The 23,570-nt window shown below is 37.3% G+C and overlaps 1 protein-coding gene across 1 annotated transcript in view; it reads left to right on the top strand.

The window, feature by feature from the left end:
* The first annotated feature begins 15,713 nt into the window (after positions 1–15,713).
* Positions 15,714–23,570, top strand: part of OLA1 (Obg like ATPase 1) — a 91,365-nt gene continuing 83,508 nt past the window's right edge. Inside the window, exon 1 of the mRNA XM_035896252.1 lies at positions 15,714–15,837. Coding sequence (XP_035752145.1) covers positions 15,834–15,837 — 4 coding nt within the window. The 5' untranslated portion in view covers positions 15,714–15,833. The remainder of the gene's footprint in view (positions 15,838–23,570) is intronic.

The following is a 23,570-nucleotide window of genomic DNA, read 5'->3' as shown; positions in this document are numbered from 1 at the left end:
TTGTGCACAAAAGATAACTTGTAATTGATTGTGTGGTTTGCTTTCTATGCCCCTTTTTTCTCTTTTGATTGTTGACTTTTATTGCTTAGATATGTAAATAAATATGAAGAAGCAATACAATTGTGGAAAGAGCTGGCAAGTCTTGGCAAGTAGCTCACTCATTAGAATAAGTTTCAAGCATCCTTGTCAGTTTCTCACTTCCTGCTTGAGGAAAATGAGTAGCAGCCATTAGAGCTGTGCTTTGCTTTTTGATTTCAAACTTCTTTGCTAACTGACATGTGCAATATATTCATTTAGGGGAGTTTTCAAGGGCAGGGGAGAGAGGTAAATATCATTGGGTTTCATGGGACGCTCTGTATGTGTATTTGAAAATGTCTTGTACTAGAATCAGTCCAATGGTTGCTGTTGTTGAAGTAAAGGGAAAGTTCAGTATTGCTTTTGGGTTAGAATAAGGTGTGTTTCTGTCCAGCACTTTTAAATATTTCTAATTTGAACTTCTTTAAGAATGTGTGTATTTTGTTTATAGGAAATCGACATTTTTCAATGTGTTAACAAAGAGTCAAGCGGCAGCAGAAAATTTTCCTTTCTGTACTATTGATCCAAATGAGAGTCGAGTACCTGTGCCAGATGACAGATTTGACTTCCTATGCCAGTATCACAAACCTCCAAGGTAACTCAAATTCTTAATATTTTTCTTCAGTTAAGTAGCTGAAATAGTATTACAGAACCCAAAGTTTTCACAGAAGTCTAATGCAACTATAATACCTTTAATTAAAGTTTTTACTGACATCTGTTTTAAAATGTGGAATTATATATGTACCTGGATTATACCTTCCCACCAGCCCCCAGTATATGACCTTTGTGGTATGAGAATGAGAAATCTAGGAGCTGCTAGTCATTGCTCAGCACTGTTTGGTGCTTGGTGTTCCTGTCTCTGAAGGTAGTGGCTCCCAGGTGACTTGTAGGATCTTCTGAAGAGATTCGGAAAATTAACAGTAGTATATGTACCTAATGTGTTATGAGGTTGCCCATTTGTATAATTTCCACCCTTTATTTTGTATCGTTCAGAATATTGTATATGCTGTAGGTAGCTGAACAAGTACCTGTCAACATACCTGTGTCCTCAGTCCTTTGACAGTAAGCTTTATGGGCAGCCTTTTTTCCCCCTTGCCTCTTCCTCTCCTTTTTATAGGCTCTGCTGCTTGTTACCTGGTGCATTCAGGGACATTCCTACAATATGTCTCTTCTAATTGTTTCCTTATTCTAGGAGTGTGTTAGTTTTGTCGCATCAATGTTTTTTTTGTTGTTGATTGTTTCCATAATCTGCTCTATGTGTTTAGTGTGGGAACTGAGCCAAATCACACCCACAATTAAAAAAGATTGATTAGTCACCGATCAAAAAATGCATTTGTTAACTTAATTTTCAGGTCCAAACAAATTGCTTCTGTCTGTAATTCCTGTGCCCTTTTTAAATACCGAAAAATGCATTAATATGGAGCTGTTTGTTTAGGTGGATTGTTATAACACATTATTTTGTTTTTCCTGCTCAAGTGAGTATTAAGCATGCTTGTTACTGTACAGATCATAAAACAAAACTCTGCTGAATTTGAGACAGAACTTTCTGGCTGTTGATTGTGTGGAGATAATGATGTGGCTTTTAAGTTTTGTTGACAAATTTGTTTTAAATTGTAGTGTTATTGCTGCTTTGGCCACATCAATAATCTTTTCTTCTCCTGCTCACTTAGCTATGACTGGCTACTTCTGAATTAATAGTTGAAGTGACAGAGAGATTAATGCCTCTCCCCTCATCTTGCCTTTGACCATTTATCCTTACTAGGGGTAGGAGTGCTAAGATTGTAAATACCTGTATGCATGTTCTCTGACTCGCAAACTCTCTCTCTGGAAAAAAAATCACCCTTAAACATTAATGAAAAGAATCAGATAGTAAGCTGGATGTAAATAGAAAATCAGTTTTCATTTGAATGGTCTTTTGATTTTAAGAGAGTATTTATTACTTGAAATCAATGGATGTGGGGATTGGTGGGTAGTTACAGCTCCTGAGTTCACTTATGCTGCTTACGTGATTTTTGTATTTCATTATAACAGTAATAAAGCAGTGATCATTAGTGATAATTCAGTAGCACAGTAGACTGTGGTAACTCTTCATGGGCTGTTTGTGCTTGTCTGTCTGAGACTAACTCATGAAAAGAACACTATGGTCATGAAGATACACAACTGAATTGTAATTTAAATTCCTTAATTTCTCTTGTATAGTCTTGATTTTGTTCTTCATCTTTATGTAATATGTTCTGTGTTAATTTCTACTTGTTTGGATTAGTAGACGTAATCAATGTGTGCACTAAGAATGTTTTGTAAACAGTGACTTCTCTTTAAATTAGACACTTGTCTAGCCTCAAGATTTTGTCTTTTAAAATCTAAAGCAGTCAGGTTTTTATTTCCCATATGTTACACTTAGTCATCACATAACTTCAGTCATTGTTGGGAGGTGGGGAGGAAAAAAGGGGACTTCAGCCTGTCATATGTTATTTTAGTTAAGACAAAGTGATCTTGCCTTGATGCCTGCTGTGAGTGAGGGAAGAGTGGGGCTGGGCTGGGCTGGCAGTTGGTGCATGTTGCACTGAGCTGAGGTTGCTGCTGCTACAGAGAGACGGGCTCTGTTGCCAAGAATATTGCTAGTATGAGTTTGCGGCTGTTCTGACATCAGAGGAAGAGTTAGGCTCTTCAGGTACCCTTTGTTCCTTGAAGATCCATCCCTAGCTCCAAAAGAAGAAAGCATCAGTTTGGATGGGACTGGTGTGCAGTTACTTGCTAGCCCATGCTGAAAGCTGACTGGTATTACTTAATTGGAAATGTAAATGCTTGTAAATGAAATCATGCAGGCAACAATTTAGAGACTATTACGTAAAGGTAAATCTGTACTTAATAGATTAAGGTACGCTGCCAGAACTTATAACCTGTGCTTTTTTATTTTCTTTCTGCAACAGTGGGTGATGTGTATGACTGTTTACAATATACAAGTTCCGTGCTATAGGGTGCATACAGAAGGCGGCCTCCAAGAACTTCCAGTAAAAACTGCTATGTTGCTGCCAAATGAATTAGATGAGCAAATTTCCTTGAGCTTCAATGTTACCTATTGCTCGCTTTCTGATGTGAATGAAACTGTGGATATTGGAGACCTTAATGTATTAAAGATAATTCTGAATGCTTGTTATTTAAGGTCTTAGTTTATATTCTGTTACTAACTTAATTTATATATTTAAACTATTTCCTTGTTTGTTTTAAATTTTATAAAATATTCAGTGAAAGCTCGTATTTGTTACATTGTGCCGACATGTAGCTTTTTTCAGAAAGGAAAGACTTTTGGCTTTCTATTTTGTTGTCCTCCTACCTTTGTTGCCCCAACACTGGTACTTTCAAGCGAGGTTTGACAGGCTAATGATTGAATTAGTTCCAGTTTAGTAGCTGGAAAGAGGATATTTTCTTTAGATTTAAAGCAGAAAGGTGTATTCCACTTCCTCCCCCCCCAATCTATGAATCTTAAGCAGGTAGCAGAAGATGAGATCTGCTAATTCTAAAATGGAAGAGAGATATTCTTTATATCAGCAGGTAGCTCCTGCCTTGAAAATTGGGGCTTGGAAGCCAGAAACTGTTGATCTGTTAACTGCAATTAATATTTTAATGGGACATTTTGTGTTTAGATGTGATGGCTTTCTTACACAAGGAAAGAACTATCTGTGTAGCACATATAAAGAAACTTTAGTAACTTAAAAGCTTTAATAAAACTGTTCACCTGCATTTTTTGTTCTAAATTTCACTAAGATGCTGCTTAATCACCTTAAGCCTAAAAATATTTTTTAATGTAGGTATGTCAAACTGATGTAATTTGGACAAGTGATTCATGTCATAACTCAAAAATATCTTGAAAGCCTCGGAGTGTATATATACCCACCAGGCTTAGGCCATATGGTCCTGCCTGCTACCACAGCTGTAGCATACTGTGCCTGACCAGGAGATGTCTCAGTGGTGACATTTGATTCAAGCCTCAAAATTATTTTGAGTGAGGGGGTGGAGGAAACTGCTATTTCATCCTTTTTTTTTTTTTTTTTTTTTTTAAAATTTTGTGCCCCAGATAACCTCACTGCAATTATTTGCATTTGTTCTTCTTTACTTTAAACGATATGATTAACTAAAAGAAATACTTGGGTAGAAGCAAGTAAACCTGAGCTATGTTTCAACTGTAAATCATTAAAACCAAAGGACTGTATTCGCTGATAGTAATCAACCTGTGTGAAAAACATCAATAAAAAAAAAGTAATTTTTAAAGCCTATTCCTGTTTCCTTCTCTGGTTAAAGTAAAATGAGATTGTAATCAGGAATGAGTAAAATGTAAGTAATTTAGTTCATCCTTTCTCAAGTTATCAGTATTGATTTAATTCCCTGTTTGTTCACACCTGTAAGTGGGTGTGTTACCTTGCACATATGGTTCACAAAACGCAATGCTTATTGCAACCACAGACATTCTATTTAACTTAGACTGGTTTTAATCTGTCTTGGACGTCCTTTTAAAACTTAAAGCAATCCTGGTTATCTCGCAGGAGGATAATATGTAAAGGACAACTCTACCCCACTTCAGCTCTGGCACTGTACAGTGTACTTCAGGATCACTGTCCTTTTTGCCAGCAAATTGCTTTGTTTGTTCGGTTGCATTGTAGATTGTTAAAATTCATGCATTCAGATCTTTAGTGCTCATGCGATGGTTACTGAACTAAATCTGAGTAACTTCCATTTTTGTCTAGGCCATGAAAGTCCTGTGTAATATTAAATAAAAGTTCTCTCGAATTTAGTGTAGGATAGCATACTCAGATACTTGATCAAGTTTTGAAGTCAAAATTATGTAATCAGTTGGTGGAAAGTACTACTTGGAAACCCCATCAGCAGTGGGACTTTTTGAATTTGACATCATGTGGGACTTACTCTAGGTTTAAGAAGAGCATTTATGTAAATGAAAACCACCTGTAATTCCAGAGCGAAACAGAAATAACTTAGCTGGATGTAGCTCTGGCATATCAGCATCTGTAGGAGAATTCCATATTTTACAGAAAACAACTGAAAATTGGCAAGTGTATGTTGTTAACGTGCTTCTTCCTTTGGTGGTACTGAGCTTGCCTGCTCTTCAGTTAGTTTGAGCCTGTGTTGTAAACCAACTCGGCTGTGATGCTTGTTCTAGCATTGCTAATGAATAATTTGCCAGCAGCAAATGAGAGACCTGAAGTAGTGGTGACTTGAGCCATCTTTTCTGCCTGGTGGGAGAAGGCAAAATTTAATTAGTTGTATTTTGTTGGTGTAATAACTTACTAAGTAGTTTGAGAATGCAGGCATTTGATATACACGGGACACTGAGTATGTGTCTTAATCCACATTGAATCTTTTACCTTTTTGTAATTTGTGTAAGTGAAATTTAATTAGCAGATTTTTCACTTCTGGTTCATGTGCTGTTAGGTTCAAGTCTTGTTTGTCAGTTCCATGGATAAAATGCTATTAATGAAATTGTTCTTGCATAGAAATGACCAGGGTTCATCTGTGGTACCCAGTTCTTCAGAAGCAGGTTCTTTTAATTACCCTCTGAGGTATTTTGCTTACATTGGTCAAAACTGCTTGCAAGATTGACTGCAGAAGCTGTAAGAGGGAGTACAGTCTCCTGGAAGAGGGAGGGACAGTGAACTGATCTTTTCTGTTTGGAAATGAGCCAAAAATAGCCGTGAGGACAGACTGAGTTGAATGGCTTTCTAAGAAGCTGTCACAGTATGCACACTCTCCTTCTATGTTGCTGCTTTTACTTCAGGTCATTTGTGAACTCTTAATGGATGACTCCTACTTATGTTATATGAATTTTGGGGAAGGAAGAAGGGTTTCCCTTTTATAGCAGATTTGAAATAACAGCTTTTAAAAGCAGAAGAGCCTGTGCTGGAACCAGGAGATGAGCAGCACATTTGGCTTTACCAAAGAGAAAAGGTTTGCTGGACGTTTTACCCTAACACTGAAGAATCTGGCCTTTTTGATATGTGGGACCTAGAATCAGGTAGAGTTTGAGTTGAGAGAAATTTCTTGAACTATTCAAGAAATGAATAAAAAGCGAGTGTGTTATGAGCATTATCAACCAGACTTACTGGAAAATTGCTGCATTTTGAACTTAGTTGAAGCTGTCATGTGGCTTCCCAGGGTCTCCTGGTAGATGTGAGATTTCAGTAAATGCAGCAGAGAAATTATTGGAGTATTGTTTTCATTGGAGAGGAAAGGTCATGGAAGCCTAGGAGACTAAAAACCCTGGGAGAGAAACATCATTTTGGTTATGATGTTTCAATCTAAGTCAAAGCTTCAGGTATATGCTGTCTGCGAGGTTTCTCAACAAAACAATTGTGGAATCTTGAGAAATAAGTGTATGTCTCTTCCCCTCAAATTTTGGAAGAAAAAATATATGCACAACAAATTGCAGATGCTGTATGTGTGTGCATTTTAAAAGAAAAAAGGTAACTGGTTGCATTGTACTGTTCGGTACCACTGTACTGAACAAACAGGTTGGGTAAAGAAACTCCTCTTGCCTGTTTTGGACAGAAGTTTAAAACAAAGTTGTTGAGAAATAGGCCTCCTCCCCTGCAAAATGCATCATCCTGTGGATGCATAAGTCTCTTATTCCTGAATAAATACCCTAATCACTGGACTACAAAACTGTTCCAAAAAAAGGCCCAGTGAGGAGTCTTTTGCAGTTTGTTCCACAGTAGCTCGTTCAGCGAAGGTAGTATGCTAACACAAACCCACTGTTGCTGTATTTCTAAGCGAGGCAAAAAATCCGTGCTCAGGGAATATACCTATGCTTAAAATATAGAGATACTTGTGGATTGGGTAATCTGTTTTATATTGTGATTTCCTGTGACATGCTTTATGGTAGATTGGCATTGCACTGATTTGTACAAATGATCAGCTGATGCCACCTGTTCCCAATGATCATTTGAGGCTCAGTGACATTCTGCTAATGCTGACTAACGAATCTTAAGAAATGGAAATTAATCTGTTTAGAGGAGGAGGAAAAAAAAAAAGAACAATCCAGTTAAGTCTTCTACATTTAAAAGAACTAAAACACACTCGAGAGAGATGGTACTCTTCCACCAGTCTTTGCAGTGTTTTCTGTTTATTTTGTTTCCTAATGTTTACTCTTTGTCCTTCAGAGCATAGGCAAATGTGACTAGTTCTGTTTTTCTCTGTTTTCATCTTTCTATGATGAACTAGAGACTAGTCTTAGGAAAGGGGCTGCCAAGAATGAGGATGGTTTTATTATGTTTGGAATGTTACCTTTGTGGTCCCCAAGGTGAAGGTGAGAAAACACCCTGGAAACCCAGATACTGGTCTTCAAAGGTCTCTTGCTCAAAATAGTCAATAGTGAAATAAATGTGCTGTGGTTTTCTTTCCCTTGTCTAGCAAATGAGGTTGATTCTGGCGATAGAGTGGTCCATCTGCATATGAAGGTATCTGTCTTGCTCTAATGTGACATCTTTGTAGTGAAAGTGTGAATTCTTCTGATGGCTGGCCAGGAAGTTAATCCTACCAGAATGATGAGAGAGGAGCATAGGAGGTCATTTCTAACACCACACTTGTTTTTCTTAAAACACAGTTTAAAATGACAATGGAGAAGTACTTTTAAAGAGTGGCATTTTTCTACCTTTCTGTTGACTTAAGTTATGTGGCAAAAGCAGGGAATTATAACAATTCTGACTGGGATGTTGCTGCTGTTTCTTCTGAGGCATGTGTCAGCTCTGCGGTTCTGTCAGACAAAAGGAGTTATTGAGTTAATGCATGAATAGTTACTGGGTTTTGTCATCTGAAGATGCATTACTCTTGGTAGTGTGCTAAACTTAAGGATTTGCTGTTTCCATTTGTGTGCCAGTAGTTATATAAAAGATAGTTTGCTAAGAAAACCATAGTGGGACAAAAATGTGACACTTTCAGTTTGTTTACTTCAGAATGTATTTATATACATGGTCTTTCTACCGCATTCAACAGCATTAACTTGCAGTATACAACATCTGTCTTCCCAAGGATGGGCCCTTCTTTGGGGGTACATGGTGTGTATCTGCATTTAAGTAACTCATGCTGTGTTGTAAAAATATTTTCTTGCGTATTTCTTCAGTTCGCCCTTCTTGGTATTGTGTTCTATTCACACTTGTTTCTAAGTGCATCACAAAGGTATTAATGACATGCTTCATGTCATTAAGTTCCTAATTTATTAACCTGACAGACTTAGTGATACTTTGAACTTCACCTTGGTGAAGAAAAAGATTTTGTCCAGATCTTGTATTGTGAAATTAGTTTATTTGAAAAAAGTATTTTCTCTTGGGAAGTGTTAGAAGAAGATTGAAAACAAAACCAGGATAAGATCTTTTGCTTTTAGGTCTCTACACTTCCAGAAATACTGATGTAGCATACTGAGACAGACTGTAAAGGATCATCTTTTCACAAATTAGGGAATTAATTTCAGGTGAGGCAGCACATCTGCTAATATTAAATTAAGTGTTCTTTACAGTCAAATGGAAGTGGGATGGCACTAAAATAAAAGTTGGAAACTTGTTTTGTTCTACCTAAGCCTGTTGCTCTGAGCAGAGACAATGATCCATAGATTTCTGTAACTGCAGCTTTTTCTCTCTGGGCCACAGCTGCCATGCCAGGCATCAGGATAAGAAGAGAAGGGTGGTTTTTCTGATGCTAGTGGAGTTTTCTGCTGTTAGAGATTTGACAGCAGTCATGCTGTCAAATATTTCAGTAGCTGAAAAAAAGTACATTTGGTTTTATTTTGGACAGCAAGTTAATAAAAATAAATCTCAGTTTGGGCTGTGGACAATAAAGACCTCAGAAGTGTAACGCTGTTGAGAGAAGGTCTCTGTATAGGGTTGGTTAGTATAGGTCACTGGCTAGGTCATCCCTAGCAGTCATTCACACCTGTGTGGTTGCTTTGTCTGTGAGCAGAACTGCAATGGTAGGTCTTTGGAAAAGACATCATCGTAAGGTAGACCACAAAATCTGTATCTTTAGATTTGAATTTCATGTTGAAAAACACTCATCATAAAAGAAAGCTTTCCACCGCTTTACAAATTAGCACCGTATGCTCATGCAGACTTCATAGCGTAAGTCACAGCCTTCTCATCATTGTTAAAGCTATGGATTTGGGTGTTTTCAGTTATCCTTACTGTCAGTAAAATGTGAACTGCTGTATTAATCTTAGCATAGTGCTAATGAAATATAATGGTGATTAAATTTAAAGTGTTTGATGGAAACTAAGTAGTGTTCTGGTTATTTATTTTGAAGCCATCAGGTTGGAGATCTTGATGATTAAGGCGTGCATCTTTTGCAAGTGAGGAATTCCCAGCATTTCAGTGTGGCTTTGTCTGCCACTGTTTATGATGGTGTTGTCATTTACACACACCATATGAAGGTGCTTTTAGTCAACACCTTATCACAAAGTTTTAGGTTTTTTTTTCTTGACTCAGCTGGATTTAGAGAAGTAATTTGGTTTAGAATATACCTGAAAAGTTTAATGACCATTAAGTTATTTGTTTATTTTAAAACAACTTGAGAATCTGCAGAGGATAAAAGGCTAGCAGTTTATAAATTGCCTTATGCATCTCCCATAGCTCTAAAAGCTTTTTTCCATTTTTTTGTAAGCTAATTTGGACTTCATGACTGTTCTGTTGTTGCTATTTAAAATGTCGCGTAGACATGTCTGCTAACCCATTGCTGTTAACTACGGTGGAAAACATCACAGCTGTTTACATTATAATGCCCGTTTCATCTTAACTTGTTTTCTACTTTCTTTCAAATTGTTCGCATAACCCTGATCACTGCTAGTTTTAATCACCACTGTCTTAAAAAAACTGCCCTTGTCTCCTGAGAAAGTTGTTTAACTTCCTGAACTAGAAGGTAACCTTAGAGGTGTGCGATAGCAGGGCCATTTACGTGTGTTATCCCTTTGGTACTATGAAAACTGCTCATTACAGGTGACTGACTTCATGCCTCAGTGTTCCAGGCCTGGTTGATTATTCGTATAGTTGTCAGTATGATTCCATACTTAGAAAGTAGTTTACTCCATTTTACATGAATAATGACAGAGAAATTAAAGAATGGTTGATGTTTTACATGGGAGGCGGGAATCTTGTCTTTTATACATTGCACGTTAAATAAGGAAGAAGGCTACTGTCATGTATAACTTGTTTGAGAAAAAAGAAATGTCAGATTTTCATGTTCTGAATTTATTTGTGTGCCAGAAGTTTTGGCTAATGTGCTTCAGTAATGAAACTTTTATATTTCAGCAAAATTCCAGCCTTTCTGAATGTGGTGGATATTGCTGGCCTTGTGAAAGGAGCCCACACTGGCCAAGGCTTAGGAAATTCCTTCTTGTCTCATATTAACGCCTGTGATGGGATCTTTCATCTGATGCGTATGTAAACTTATTTATATGTTCTCTCTATATCTTAAGGACAGTGTTCTTGTACTCTTAAGAACTGTGGAAAAAATATCCATTACAATTTTGACTTTTACCATTCAGTTCAAAGTCATCAGGTTTTAGGTATTTCCAACCAAGAAAATCCCCATCCTCTGCTATATAATGGGTACATCTTTCTTCATTGCCACTGTGCTGAAGACTTAAAAAGGAACTGGGTTTTTGGAAGTCTGCAGTAATGGCTTGTGTTTTCTTTTGCCAGCAGTGCATGGCAGTTGATTTGTTTAGTTTTATAAAGGAAGAGGGATGGAATGGGATAATAAAAGGCTGAAATGGAAGTAGAAAATGAAAATATGGAGTTAGTAGCAGACTCTTGGATTCTGTTCCTCATAGGGCAAACCTCACTTCTTTCCTTTTCCTGATTTCTGCGTGACTTATATTGAGTCTTGAACACAGCCCCCGCCCCCGTCTGTGAATTCTGAGCATTTCTCAGTTAGAGCAAGGGCTTTGATTCTCTCTTTCATTACCTATTACTACAATACAGAACTGGCCCTCAGAGTCATATTAACAGCACTTACAAACTTGGCACTTAAAAGCTTGTTGAAAGCATATGTCGTTTTGCAATACACTTGGACTGTTGAAAAAGGCTTCTGGTCTGAAAAGATTGAACTTAATAATGTTTGTGCAGATTTGAGGAAACTAGACACGTTTGATGCTGTCTTTTGGTTGGCCATTATTGTACAGATGAAACAATAGAACAAAATAAAAAAAAGTAGAAATCCTTTTTATTTGGTGATCGGAGCAAAACATTTTTTTGTGGGCTGGATGTTTCTAAAACAACCCAAAGGCATGGAATATTACTAGCTCATAGTAGTGATTTAGACGCTTAGAACCCTTGTTCCCATGAGCTTGTTTTTTGAAGGATATTTATACAGAGCAGTGCACTGATGTGCTTCTACAGTCTGCATGCTTCGTGAATAGGTAAGTGTGTTACCTCAGTAAAACGCCATTTATTATGCATCAAGAATACCCAGACGCTGATTTGGTGTTGGGTGCTGTTTTTTTATTTTCAATCAAGTGAGACAAACTTTGTGGGGGAAGGTGTTACATTCTTAGGCTTATGCTGTTGAAAACCAGGATGTGCTTTTGGGAACATTGGCCTTTTTTAAGGTCTTCTGGTACCTGGAAGCCATCTATAAATGTTTGTGCATGTGTGGAGCATTATTTCTCCTTTGGAAACTTGGCCTTATTTATATTCTATATGTAGTACTACTATTTTCTGTTAAAGTTGTTTGATACAGTAGAATAGAAAACTGTGAGCTATTGATTGTAGCTAAGCAGTTAATAGTATTTAAAACTAAGACACTTTGAAAAGGTGAGGCCAGATCCTTACTGGGTAGAGTGAAGTAAGTTTTGAACTTGTGCATCATTTTAGGAACTAGTTTGATATGTGAAGGCTGTACTAATACATTGGTATATCTTAAATATTTGTAACTACCCAAGAACCATTGCTACAATATCCCTAGAAAAAAGGGGGGATCACTTTCCCCAAATGCATTGCTAACCTGTGATTATAATTACTGTTTTGCCTAGTATCAACTGAGAACAAGTGATAAACTCTTTATACTTGCTCTGTTTTGATACTTTTATCATAAGTGCTTCTTAAGAAACACATTGATATAATAGCCAGTGGAGAAGACACCTTTAATCTACATGTTGAATAATACTAAGCATTTTTTTCTAATTATTATTATAATAATTCTAGAAATAGAAATTAAGCTATTGTAAGGGTTAATGCCATTTGTACTTTTCTTTGGGGACTGAAAGAGGAATGAGACTATTGTGGGTTTTTAAACTGTTTGGATACTTACTTTGTATAACATCTATTTCTTCTAATCTAGTCTTGCACATACTTGTTATGTTTCAGTTTCTTTCAAGGACTGTGAAATGATTGTTGCTGTTTTTCTTCTTCGGGAGTAAAAAGAGATACTGGAATCACTTTTTAAATGGCACTTTTTTTCTTTTAAAAATCTTAACCCTACCTCTTATACTGTTCTTGTTAGATGTTTTAGCCAGAACGCAAGCTAGTGATCAACTGCAGTAGAAATTCTGTGTGTTGATTGCCCAATAAACACGAAGATCTTTAAAAATATTACTTGGGGATAATAATAATAATAAAAAGCTAATGCAAAATTTTGTGGTTGAAAGATGTAAAGCTACTCTTTTTCCCCCTGCAAAGTGCATATTAGTTCTACTTTCCTTTCCCCACAGTACTATAAAAATGAAGATTTGGCACTAAAAGCCTAGTAATAGCCCTCTAGTAAATTAAAAAAAAAAAAAAAAAAATCTATTGGTTGCATGGCACAAACTCTAGTTAAAAACCTATAACTCACTGAAGTTTTCAACATACCACGCCAACTTACATTATGAAAATGTATAAACCTTTTTTATAGGCTGTAATGTTTTTTACACCCACCCACCTGTCAGAATTATTTCCAATATAAAAATCCCATTTTATGAGTCTGTGGCATACCTGATGTTTGCATAGTTTCTATCAAATTATAGAAACTACCGAAACTGTTTCTGTAAATCCTTAAACTTTCCAGATCCTAGGAGGATGAAGCTTCTTTGTTGCCCTTTGCCAGGGTTTGGTCCAAGTTCTTAATGGACTGTGTGTCTTCAGAAACGAGCGCCATGAGACCAGCCATCAGTTTTCAGCCTGGTGGGTAGGCACTGAATCATAGAATCATTAAGGTTGGAAAAGACCTCCAAGATCAAGTCCAGCTGTCAACCCACCACCACCATGCCTACTAAACCGTGTCCCGAAGTGCCATGTCTACACCTTTTTTTTTTTAATGCTTCCAGGGATGGTGACTCCACCACGTCTCTGGGGCAGCCTGTTCCAATGCTTGGCTATTCTTTCAGTAAAGAAATTTTTCCTAATATCCAGTTGAAACCTTCCCTGATGCAACTTGAGGTCATTTCCTTTTGTCTTATAGCTTGTTGGTTGGCAGAAGGGACCAACACCCCATTTCCTCTTGTCTTAACGGCTTGTTACTTGGCAGAAGAGACCAACACCCATCTCGCTACAACCTCCTTTCAGGTAGTTGTAGAGAATGATAAGGTTTCCCCTGAGCCTCCTCTTCTCCAGGTTAAACAACCCCAGTTCCCTCAGCCGCTCCTCATAAGGCTTGTGCTCCAGACCCCTCACCAGCTTCATTGCCCTTCTCTGGACACAGTCCAGCACTTCAATGTCCTTCTTGTAGTGAGGGGCCCAAAACTGAACAAAGTACTTGAGGTGTGGCCTCACCAGTGCCAAGTACAGGGGCACGATCACTTCAGGATCATCTTTTCACAAATTAGGGAATTAATTTCAGGTGAGGCAGCACATCTGCTAATATTAAATTAAGTGTTCTTTACAGTCAAATGGAAGTGGGATGGCACTAAAATAAAAGTTGGAAACTTGTTTTGTTCTACCTAAGCCTGTTGCTCTGAGCAGAGACAATGATCCATAGATTTCTGTAACTGCAGCTTTTTCTCTCTGGGCCACAGCTGCCATGCCAGGCATCAGGATAAGAAGAGAAGGGTGGTTTTTCTGATGCTAGTGGAGTTTTCTGCTGTTAGAGATTTGACAGCAGTCATGCTGTCAAATATTTCAGTAGCTGAAAAAAAGTACATTTGGTTTTATTTTGGACAGCAAGTTAATAAAAATAAATCTCAGTTTGGGCTGTGGACAATAAAGACCTCAGAAGTGTAACGCTGTTGAGAGAAGGTCTCTGTATAGGGTTGGTTAGTATAGGTCACTGGCTAGGTCATCCCTAGCAGTCATTCACACCTGTGTGGTTGCTTTGTCTGTGAGCAGAACTGCAATGGTAGGTCTTTGGAAAAGACATCATCGTAAGGTAGACCACAAAATCTGTATCTTTAGATTTGAATTTCATGTTGAAAAACACTCATCATAAAAGAAAGCTTTCCACCGCTTTACAAATTAGCACCGTATGCTCATGCAGACTTCATAGCGTAAGTCACAGCCTTCTCATCGTTGTTAAAGCTATGGATTTGGGTGTTTTCAGTTATCCTTACTGTCAGTAAAATGTGAACTGCTGTATTAATCTTAGCATAGTGCTAATGAAATATAATGGTGATTAAATTTAAAGTGTTTGATGGAAACTAAGTAGTGTTCTGGTTATTTATTTTGAAGCCATCAGGTTGGAGATCTTGATGATTAAGGCGTGCATCTTTTGCAAGTGAGGAATTCCCAGCATTTCAGTGTGGCTTTGTCTGCCACTGTTTATGATGGTGTTGTCATTTACACACACCATATGAAGGTGCTTTTAGTCAACACCTTATCACAAAGTTTTAGGTTTTTTTTTCTTGACTCAGCTGGATTTAGAGAAGTAATTTGGTTTAGAATATACCTGAAAAGTTTAATGACCATTAAGTTATTTGTTTATTTTAAAACAACTTGAGAATCTGCAGAGGATAAAAGGCTAGCAGTTTATAAATTGCCTTATGCATCTCCCATAGCTCTAAAAGCTTTTTTCCATTTTTTTGTAAGCTAATTTGGACTTCATGACTGTTCTGTTGTTGCTATTTAAAATGTCGCGTAGACATGTCTGCTAACCCATTGCTGTTAACTACGGTGGAAAACATCACAGCTGTTTACATTATAATGCCCGTTTCATCTTAACTTGTTTTCTACTTTCTTTCAAATTGTTCGCATAACCCTGATCACTGCTAGTTTTAATCACCACTGTCTTAAAAAAACTGCCCTTGTCTCCTGAGAAAGTTGTTTAACTTCCTGAACTAGAAGGTAACCTTAGAGGTGTGCGATAGCAGGGCCATTTACGTGTGTTATCCCTTTGGTACTATGAAAACTGCTCATTACAGGTGACTGACTTCATGCCTCAGTGTTCCAGGCCTGGTTGATTATTCGTATAGTTGTCAGTATGATTCCATACTTAGAAAGTAGTTTACTCCATTTTACATGAATAATGACAGAGAAATTAAAGAATGGTTGATGTTTTACATGGGAGGCGGGAATCTTGTCTTTTATACATTGCACGTTAAATAAGGAAGAAGGCTACTGTCATGTATAACTTGTTTGAGAAAAAAGAAATGTCAGATTTTCATGTTCTGAATTTATTTGTGTGCCAGAAGTTTTGGCTAATGTGCTTCAGTAATGAAACTTTTATATTTCAGCAAAATTCCAGCCTTTCTGAATGTGGTGGATATTGCTGGCCTTGTGAAAGGAGCCCACACTGGCCAAGGCTTAGGAAATTCCTTCTTGTCTCATATTAACGCCTGTGATGGGATCTTTCATCTGATGCGTATGTAAACTTATTTATATGTTCTCTCTATATCTTAAGGACAGTGTTCTTGTACTCTTAAGAACTGTGGAAAAAATATCCATTACAATTTTGACTTTTACCATTCAGTTCAAAGTCATCAGGTTTTAGGTATTTCCAACCAAGAAAATCCCCATCCTCTGCTATATAATGGGTACATCTTTCTTCATTGCCACTGTGCTGAAGACTTAAAAAGGAACTGGGTTTTTGGAAGTCTGCAGTAATGGCTTGTGTTTTCTTTTGCCAGCAGTGCATGGCAGTTGATTTGTTTAGTTTTATAAAGGAAGAGGGATGGAATGGGATAATAAAAGGCTGAAATGGAAGTAGAAAATGAAAATATGGAGTTAGTAGCAGACTCTTGGATTCTGTTCCTCATAGGGCAAACCTCACTTCTTTCCTTTTCCTGATTTCTGCGTGACTTATATTGAGTCTTGAACACAGCCCCCGCCCCCGTCTGTGAATTCTGAGCATTTCTCAGTTAGAGCAAGGGCTTTGATTCTCTCTTTCATTACCTATTACTACAATACAGAACTGGCCCTCAGAGTCATATTAACAGCACTTACAAACTTGGCACTTAAAAGCTTGTTGAAAGCATATGTCGTTTTGCAATACACTTGGACTGTTGAAAAAGGCTTCTGGTCTGAAAAGATTGAACTTAATAATGTTTGTGCAGATTTGAGGAAACTAGACACGTTTGATGCTGTCTTTTGGTTGGCCATTATTGTACAGATGAAACAATAGAACAAAATAAAAAAAAGTAGAAATCCTTTTTATTTGGTGATCGGAGCAAAACATTTTTTTGTGGGCTGGATGTTTCTAAAACAACCCAAAGGCATGGAATATTACTAGCTCATAGTAGTGATTTAGACGCTTAGAACCCTTGTTCCCATGAGCTTGTTTTTTGAAGGATATTTATACAGAGCAGTGCACTGATGTGCTTCTACAGTCTGCATGCTTCGTGAATAGGTAAGTGTGTTACCTCAGTAAAACGCCATTTATTATGCATCAAGAATACCCAGACGCTGATTTGGTGTTGGGTGCTGTTTTTTTATTTTCAATCAAGTGAGACAAACTTTGTGGGGGAAGGTGTTACATTCTTAGGCTTATGCTGTTGAAAACCAGGATGTGCTTTTGGGAACATTGGCCTTTTTTAAGGTCTTCTGGTACCTGGAAGCCATCTATAAATGTTTGTGCATGTGTGGAGCATTATTTCTCCTTTGGAAACTTAGCCTTATTTATATTCTATATGTAGTACTACTATTTTCTGTTAAAGTTGTTTGATACAGTAGAATAGAAAACTGTGAGCTATTGATTGTAGCTAAGCAGTTAATAGTATTTAAAACTAAGACACTTTGAAAAGGTGAGGCCAGATCCTTACTGGGTAGAGTGAAGTAAGTTTTGAACTTGTGCATCATTTTAGGAACTAGTTTGATATGTGAAGGCTGTACTAATACATTGGTATATCTTAAATATTTGTAACTACCCAAGAACCATTGCTACAATATCCCTAGAAAAAAGGGGGGATCACTTTCCCCAAATGCATTGCTAACCTGTGATTATAATTACTGTTTTGCCTAGTATCAACTGAGAACAAGTGATAAACTCTTTATACTTGCTCTGTTTTGATACTTTTATCATAAGTGCTTCTTAAGAAACACATTGATATAATAGCCAGTGGAGAAGACACCTTTAATCTACATGTTGAATAATACTAAGCATTTTTTTCTAATTATTATTATAATAATTCTAGAAATAGAAATTAAGCTATTGTAAGGGTTAATGCCATTTGTACTTTTCTTTGGGGACTGAAAGAGGAATGAGACTATTGTGGGTTTTTAAACTGTTTGGATACTTACTTTGTATAACATCTATTTCTTCTAATCCAGTCTTGCACATACTTGTTATGTTTCAGTTTCTTTCAAGGACTGTGAAATGATTGTTGCTGTTTTTCTTCTTCGGGAGTAAAAAGAGATACTGGAATCACTTTTTAAATGGCACTTTTTTTCTTTTAAAAATCTTAACCCTACCTCTTATACTGTTCTTGTTAGATGTTTTAGCCAGAACGCAAGCTAGTGATCAACTGCAGTAGAAATTCTGTGTGTTGATTGCCCAATAAACACGAAGATCTTTAAAAATATTACTTGGGGATAATAATAATAATAATAAAAAGCTAATGCAAAATTTTGTGGTTGAAAGATGTAAAGCTACTCTTTTTCCCCCTGCAAAGTGCATATTAGTTCTACTTTCCTTTCCCCACAGTACTATAAAAATGAAGATTTGGCACTAAAAGCCTAGTAATAGCCCTCTAGTAAATTAAAAAAAAAAAAAAAAAAAAAATCTATTGGTTGCATGGCACAAACTCTAGTTAAAAACCTATAACTCACTGAAGTTTTCAACATACCACGCCAACTTACATTATGAAAATGTATAAACCTTTTTTATAGGCTGTAATGTTTTTTACACCCACCCACCTGTCAGAATTATTTCCAATATAAAAATCCCATTTTATGAGTCTGTGGCATACCTGATGTTTGCATAGTTTCTATCAAATTATAGAAACTACCGAAACTGTTTCTGTAAATCCTTAAACTTTCCAGATCCTAGGAGGATGAAGCTTCTTTGTTGCCCTTTGCCAGGGTTTGGTCCAAGTTCTTAATGGACTGTGTGTCTTCAGAAACGAGCGCCATGAGACCAGCCATCAGTTTTCAGCCTGGTGGGTAGGCACTGAATCATAGAATCATTAAGGTTGGAAAAGACCTCCAAGATCAAGTCCAGCTGTCAACCCACCACCACCATGCCTACTAAACCGTGTCCCGAAGTGCCACGTCTACACCTTTTTTTTTTTTTTTAATGCTTCCAGGCCACGTTTAGCCCACTGTCAACCAGCACCCCCAGGTCCTTTTCTGCCAGGCAGCTTTCCAGCCACTCATCCCCAAGCCTGTAGTGTTGCATGGGGTTGTTGTGACGCAAGTGCCTGGCATTTTTCTCTGCTGTTGTGTAGAAGTTGACTTAAAAGGAACCCAGGTTGCTCCTATTAAAGGGGAATAGGCAGTAGACTGCAAGAGTGAGATTTTGTATGTCAGCAAGCTGGAAAAGAGGTGTTGCTGAAGATGAAGAGAAGATGAGAATGATGAAGTCTTCTTAAGAAGAGATGCACTAGAAAGTGATGTGGGGACCATGCTTTTTCAAAGCATGAAAAATTTAGTGTTTGTTTTCACTCAGGTTTTGAGTTGATCTGGAAAAAATTTTCACCTTTGAGGGCTGAAGCCGTTGCTCCCTGTCTTTATGCTGTTGTAGTATGCACTACTGCTGCCTGTGTTAATGGCTAGCATGTGAAGCAGAGCCCTTTGGAGAATTGGTCTTTTCTTAGTTCTGGATGCCAGGCAGAAAGTCAGAAGCAGGTCATTGTGGGGTTTGTGCTGTAGACTTCAAGGTCTGAATGCCTGAGTATATTGAAGAAAGGCTTGTTAAGCTTTGGCTTAGCTTGCTTCAGGTGGTATTTTTGCAAAAAGCTGTTTGAGAATTAACTTGCTCAAGTTCTATTAATTAAGGTGATGATAGGTAAGGAAGTGGCTAGCTAGGAATGGAGAGCTTTTGTTGAGTAGGATGAGCCAAACTTTGGGAATCTCACTGAGGGTATATTATAGTCCTAGACTGAAGGTTTTGATCTTGTTTTCTTTATTCATTGAGAATGTGTTGAACTGTGTTTTCTTTAGGACAAAAGGTTTGTTTGTGTTTTTTTAGCTTCCATAACAGAACTCACTGTTGTTACCTCTTTGTGTTATGAGATGTTTTTTGAAGAAGGTTGTTGCCTGTCAGTTTATCCACCACAGGGCCCATAGGTGAGCTGCAGCTGTAGTACTCTCCAAGTAATTATAATTACATTTCTGTTGGAACTGTGGAGTTCTGTGTGGTATTTACCTAGACTGCTAGTTAATTGGCATAAAGCTGAGGAGAAATGAGATTTATTTCTGTCTGGCTAATTCTTTACTTACTTCATTTAAGAGAGAAAGTACCTCCACCTTGAAATGGTTATGGGTTTTCAGCCTTTAGATTTCCATATCCTAGATACACTGTTACTTTCCTTGGGAGAGACAGTGTTCATTGAATCAACAAAAACATTGGGTTTATGTCTAAGGTATATTTTAATATATCTAAATGCACAGCAACATGTGTGAGAACAGCACATGGTAGGGTAATAGGACAAGTAAAAGGAGAGGTAAGTTTGTGTTGAGCACGACTGTATTTTTGTACATGATCAGTAGCAGTATGAAGTAGTTTCTCCTAGCTCAGCAAACGAGGTAAGTTTTCCTATACAGGATAGAGCAATACATTCTTGGGTTTTGATACTTCCTGTAGATCTTTTTATATTAAACTGCACAAACTGAAAATGAATTACTGATACTTAAAACAAATCATGATCTCAATACACTTTAAAAAAAAAAAAAAAAATTCTGAGGTTATCCCATTTTCTTAAGGGTAGGGGTATATCTTATTTTTGCCTGAATCCAATTATGAAAACCTCAAACAGATATACTTGCTTACTTATTGCCTTGAGTGAATAGGGGATTTAATTTTAAAGCTGTTTTCTGTCCTGGATAGTGGTGTCTACAGCATTAGTACCATAGTAACCTGACATGTGCTTTAAAGTAGTTACAGCTTTGTTCATCTTCTGAGTTTCACTGTTTAATTTGAAACATTTCTGACAGTTCTATTTTCCATGTTTCAGGTGTATTATGGTTTTAACTGAGGCAGCAATGTTTTCGTGGTGGCAGAAGGCAGGCTGTTTGAAGTTTGTAATAGCATTTCTTCCCAAGTTGCATGGCTTTAACCACCTTTCAACTTTTATGGCGGATCAGTCGCAAGTACTTGTAGAAATGACTTTCTTTGTATGGTGGACTAAAAATGGCAACTTGTTACAAGTGTAAATTTACAAATTACTCTTGAGTAATGCTTCAGGGATGAAAATGGTAGATGTCAGTAGTCAGTCCCTGCTACAGCTCTGTTGAGTTTTTGAATGCAGTGGATGTTAAACAGCCAGAGCTCTTTGTGTTTTTGAGTTTCTCTTCCCACTGATATCCTGCAGTCCTAGTTTTCTAGAAAATATGTTCCACATTTTTCTCTTATTTTTAGTTCTTTAATGAAATCCAGTCTTTCTCTTCAAAGTTACAGAAATTGGAAGGAAATTTGTCTGTAAAAGTACTTTGCTATCAAATGCTCCTATAAATAAATAAAAAAAGTAGGGTTTGATGCCCAAAGTTTGAAGTGGGGCAGGCAACATTGGCTTTTGTGGAAGAATTTCAGAGCTCACCTTTGCCATTGCCTGGTCTTCCGGTCTTGCAGAGGAATGTCGGAGCTGCATGTCATGACAGGGTGCTGGGGGAGCACAGGCAGGTAGAGGTGGGGAGCTCCTCCTTTGCTCCTCTGCCTGACTCCACAGCAGAGGAGCTGTAGCTGCCTTTTAGGGGCAGGATGGGGAGTTCGGTAACTGATAATCCGTGAAATGTTGTTCTTTGTGACAAGAGTGAAAGAACCATGAAGCTAGGTAAACATCCCCTGTGGTCTTAGAGAAGTGACTGGTGTGACCAATGTCAATTGGTTCCTAAAAAGCTTTAATTGCTTTACTCCAGTTTTATGTCTGTTATAACTGGAAATGTTCAGTACACCCCCTCGTTCTGCCTCCTTCAGGGTTTTAGGTAACTTCTAAACCAACTGAGTTTGACAATATTCATACTGATTTTTCCTCACTGTTTAAAATCAAGTTGACTTGGCTTTATTTTTTATCATCATGCAGGTTATTGGGAACTCGCAGTAATACTGACTGTTTTTATTTCCCTGTAAAAATCAAAGTGGTGATAACAAAGTTATTTAACTGGGTAAGATGCATCCTCTGTTCTGACTTCATTTTTTGACTTTCTATAGAAATGCGTTTTTTCTGTATAAAGATGCTAATCATTCTGTAGCTTCTATATACTTGAGGCACAATGCATTTTTTTTTTCCTCATGTTCTCAGAGAAGAAATCATAGCTGCTGATTGCTGCTCCTGGAAGCTGACTGCTACAGAGAGGAGGCACACGATGATATCACTTAGCCACACTCCACTGCACTAGCATTTCAGTGAACAAAGTACAAGTCACATCTCATCCCTTTGGTGTGTGTATTCTGTGCACTGGGAATCATAGGGGCTCTGTTTATGCATCTGTAGCTTGGCTGTGTCACTTCTAATATCTGCAGCTATTTTTTCACTTTTATAATGTGTTAAAATTCACCTTGAAATGATGTAGACGTAGCCATTTTACAAAATTTTGTCTTCATATTTTGGTTCAATTTTTTGAAGATGCTTTGTTTTTATTTTATATTAAGTGTAATTGCCACCTGTTAAAAAAAGTTAGGGTTGCGTGTTTACAAACAGAAACCTTTTGCTGCTAATCTACCAGAGTTTAAAAGTAGTTTGCACACACTAAACTTGTGTTACACAATCAAGATGTATTTCTCTATGCTATTGAGTAGATAATAGTTCTTACTGAGATTTCCTCTTCCTTCTTATTTGTTGTTAGAGTAACTAAATTAATATTTAATAAAATATTTGGAGTAGCTTACAGTTCAGCTAAACTTTCAATTAGCTTTCAGTGATTCTCCATATTAAAACAGAAAATTGTGAAAGCTTTCAAATTAAAGTGGCAGTTGCAGCCGTGTGAAACATTTTATTATAGTAGCTAAAGCTTGGGTTTGTTTTTTTTTATCTGTAAAAGACTGTAAAGTGTTTTGATTCTAAGACTTTTTTGGTCAAAAAGTTGTGAAAATGGCATTCCTCTACCCCTTCTAGCAAATTCATCACCAAAAATGAAATAATTTTTATTAGGAAGACTATTTTTGCATTGTATGTTGCAATTTCAGAATATCAGGTCACAAAATAAAACCCACCCAGGAGTAATTTGTCTTATGCCGTGTGTCGTCTGTCTTTGAATGTTACCTCTCAGCATTCAGATACTAAGCCTACCACCTTGAAAGGGAAGGGAGGCTAATAAAGATATTCCCAGAGATGCATGCAAATTTGCTTATCATTAGTTTTTCCTCATATGAACAGAAAATGCTTTTGTTGCAGGAGAGGAGGATTTTTCATAGGCTGCTTAGCTTTATTTTATTTCAGACCTTTTGTTAGTATAGATGATACAAGCAGAAGCAGTGGAGTGGTAGATTTCTCCTCTCCCCCTTACAGCAGTTTTGTACCTGCAAGCAGAAACAGAATGCACCTGTAATGACTGCTAGCTGAATCTAATCAGGCCTTTGCAACCCTCTTGATACTGTACCACATTCTGAACAAGACTGGGGAAAGAGCCTTCTGAAAACAGATGAAGCTCTGAAGCAAACAAGAGTGTTGGATAGAGGAATTCTATATGCACACAAGCCTGCCTTCCCCTTTTAAACAACTTAAAGCAGTCAAAAGGAAGCACACTTCAATAAAACTTTTTTTTTTTCTTTTGGACACAGAAGTCAGTTTGAAGCAAAAAAAAACAAAAAAACAAACAAAAAAACAAACAAAAAAAAACCACCCAAAAAACCCACCCAAACCTTAAGATTCCCAATAAAAAAGGGATTGGAAGAGGCAATGAGTCATAGAAGACTGATGTTCAAGAAGTACTGCCTTGACCAAAGATTTGATGAAACGTGCAGTCGTCATTAGTGTCATGTTTTAGTCTTAAGCCATCTTGGAG

The sequence above is a fragment of the Egretta garzetta genome, unplaced genomic scaffold, assembly GCF_000687185.1.
Source record: "Egretta garzetta isolate BGI_Z169 unplaced genomic scaffold, ASM68718v1 scaffold16, whole genome shotgun sequence".
NCBI classification, from domain to species: Eukaryota; Metazoa; Chordata; class Aves; order Pelecaniformes; family Ardeidae; genus Egretta; species Egretta garzetta.
The sequence above is the reverse complement of the archived record's forward strand: the minus strand, read 5'-3'. Positions and strand labels throughout refer to the sequence as shown.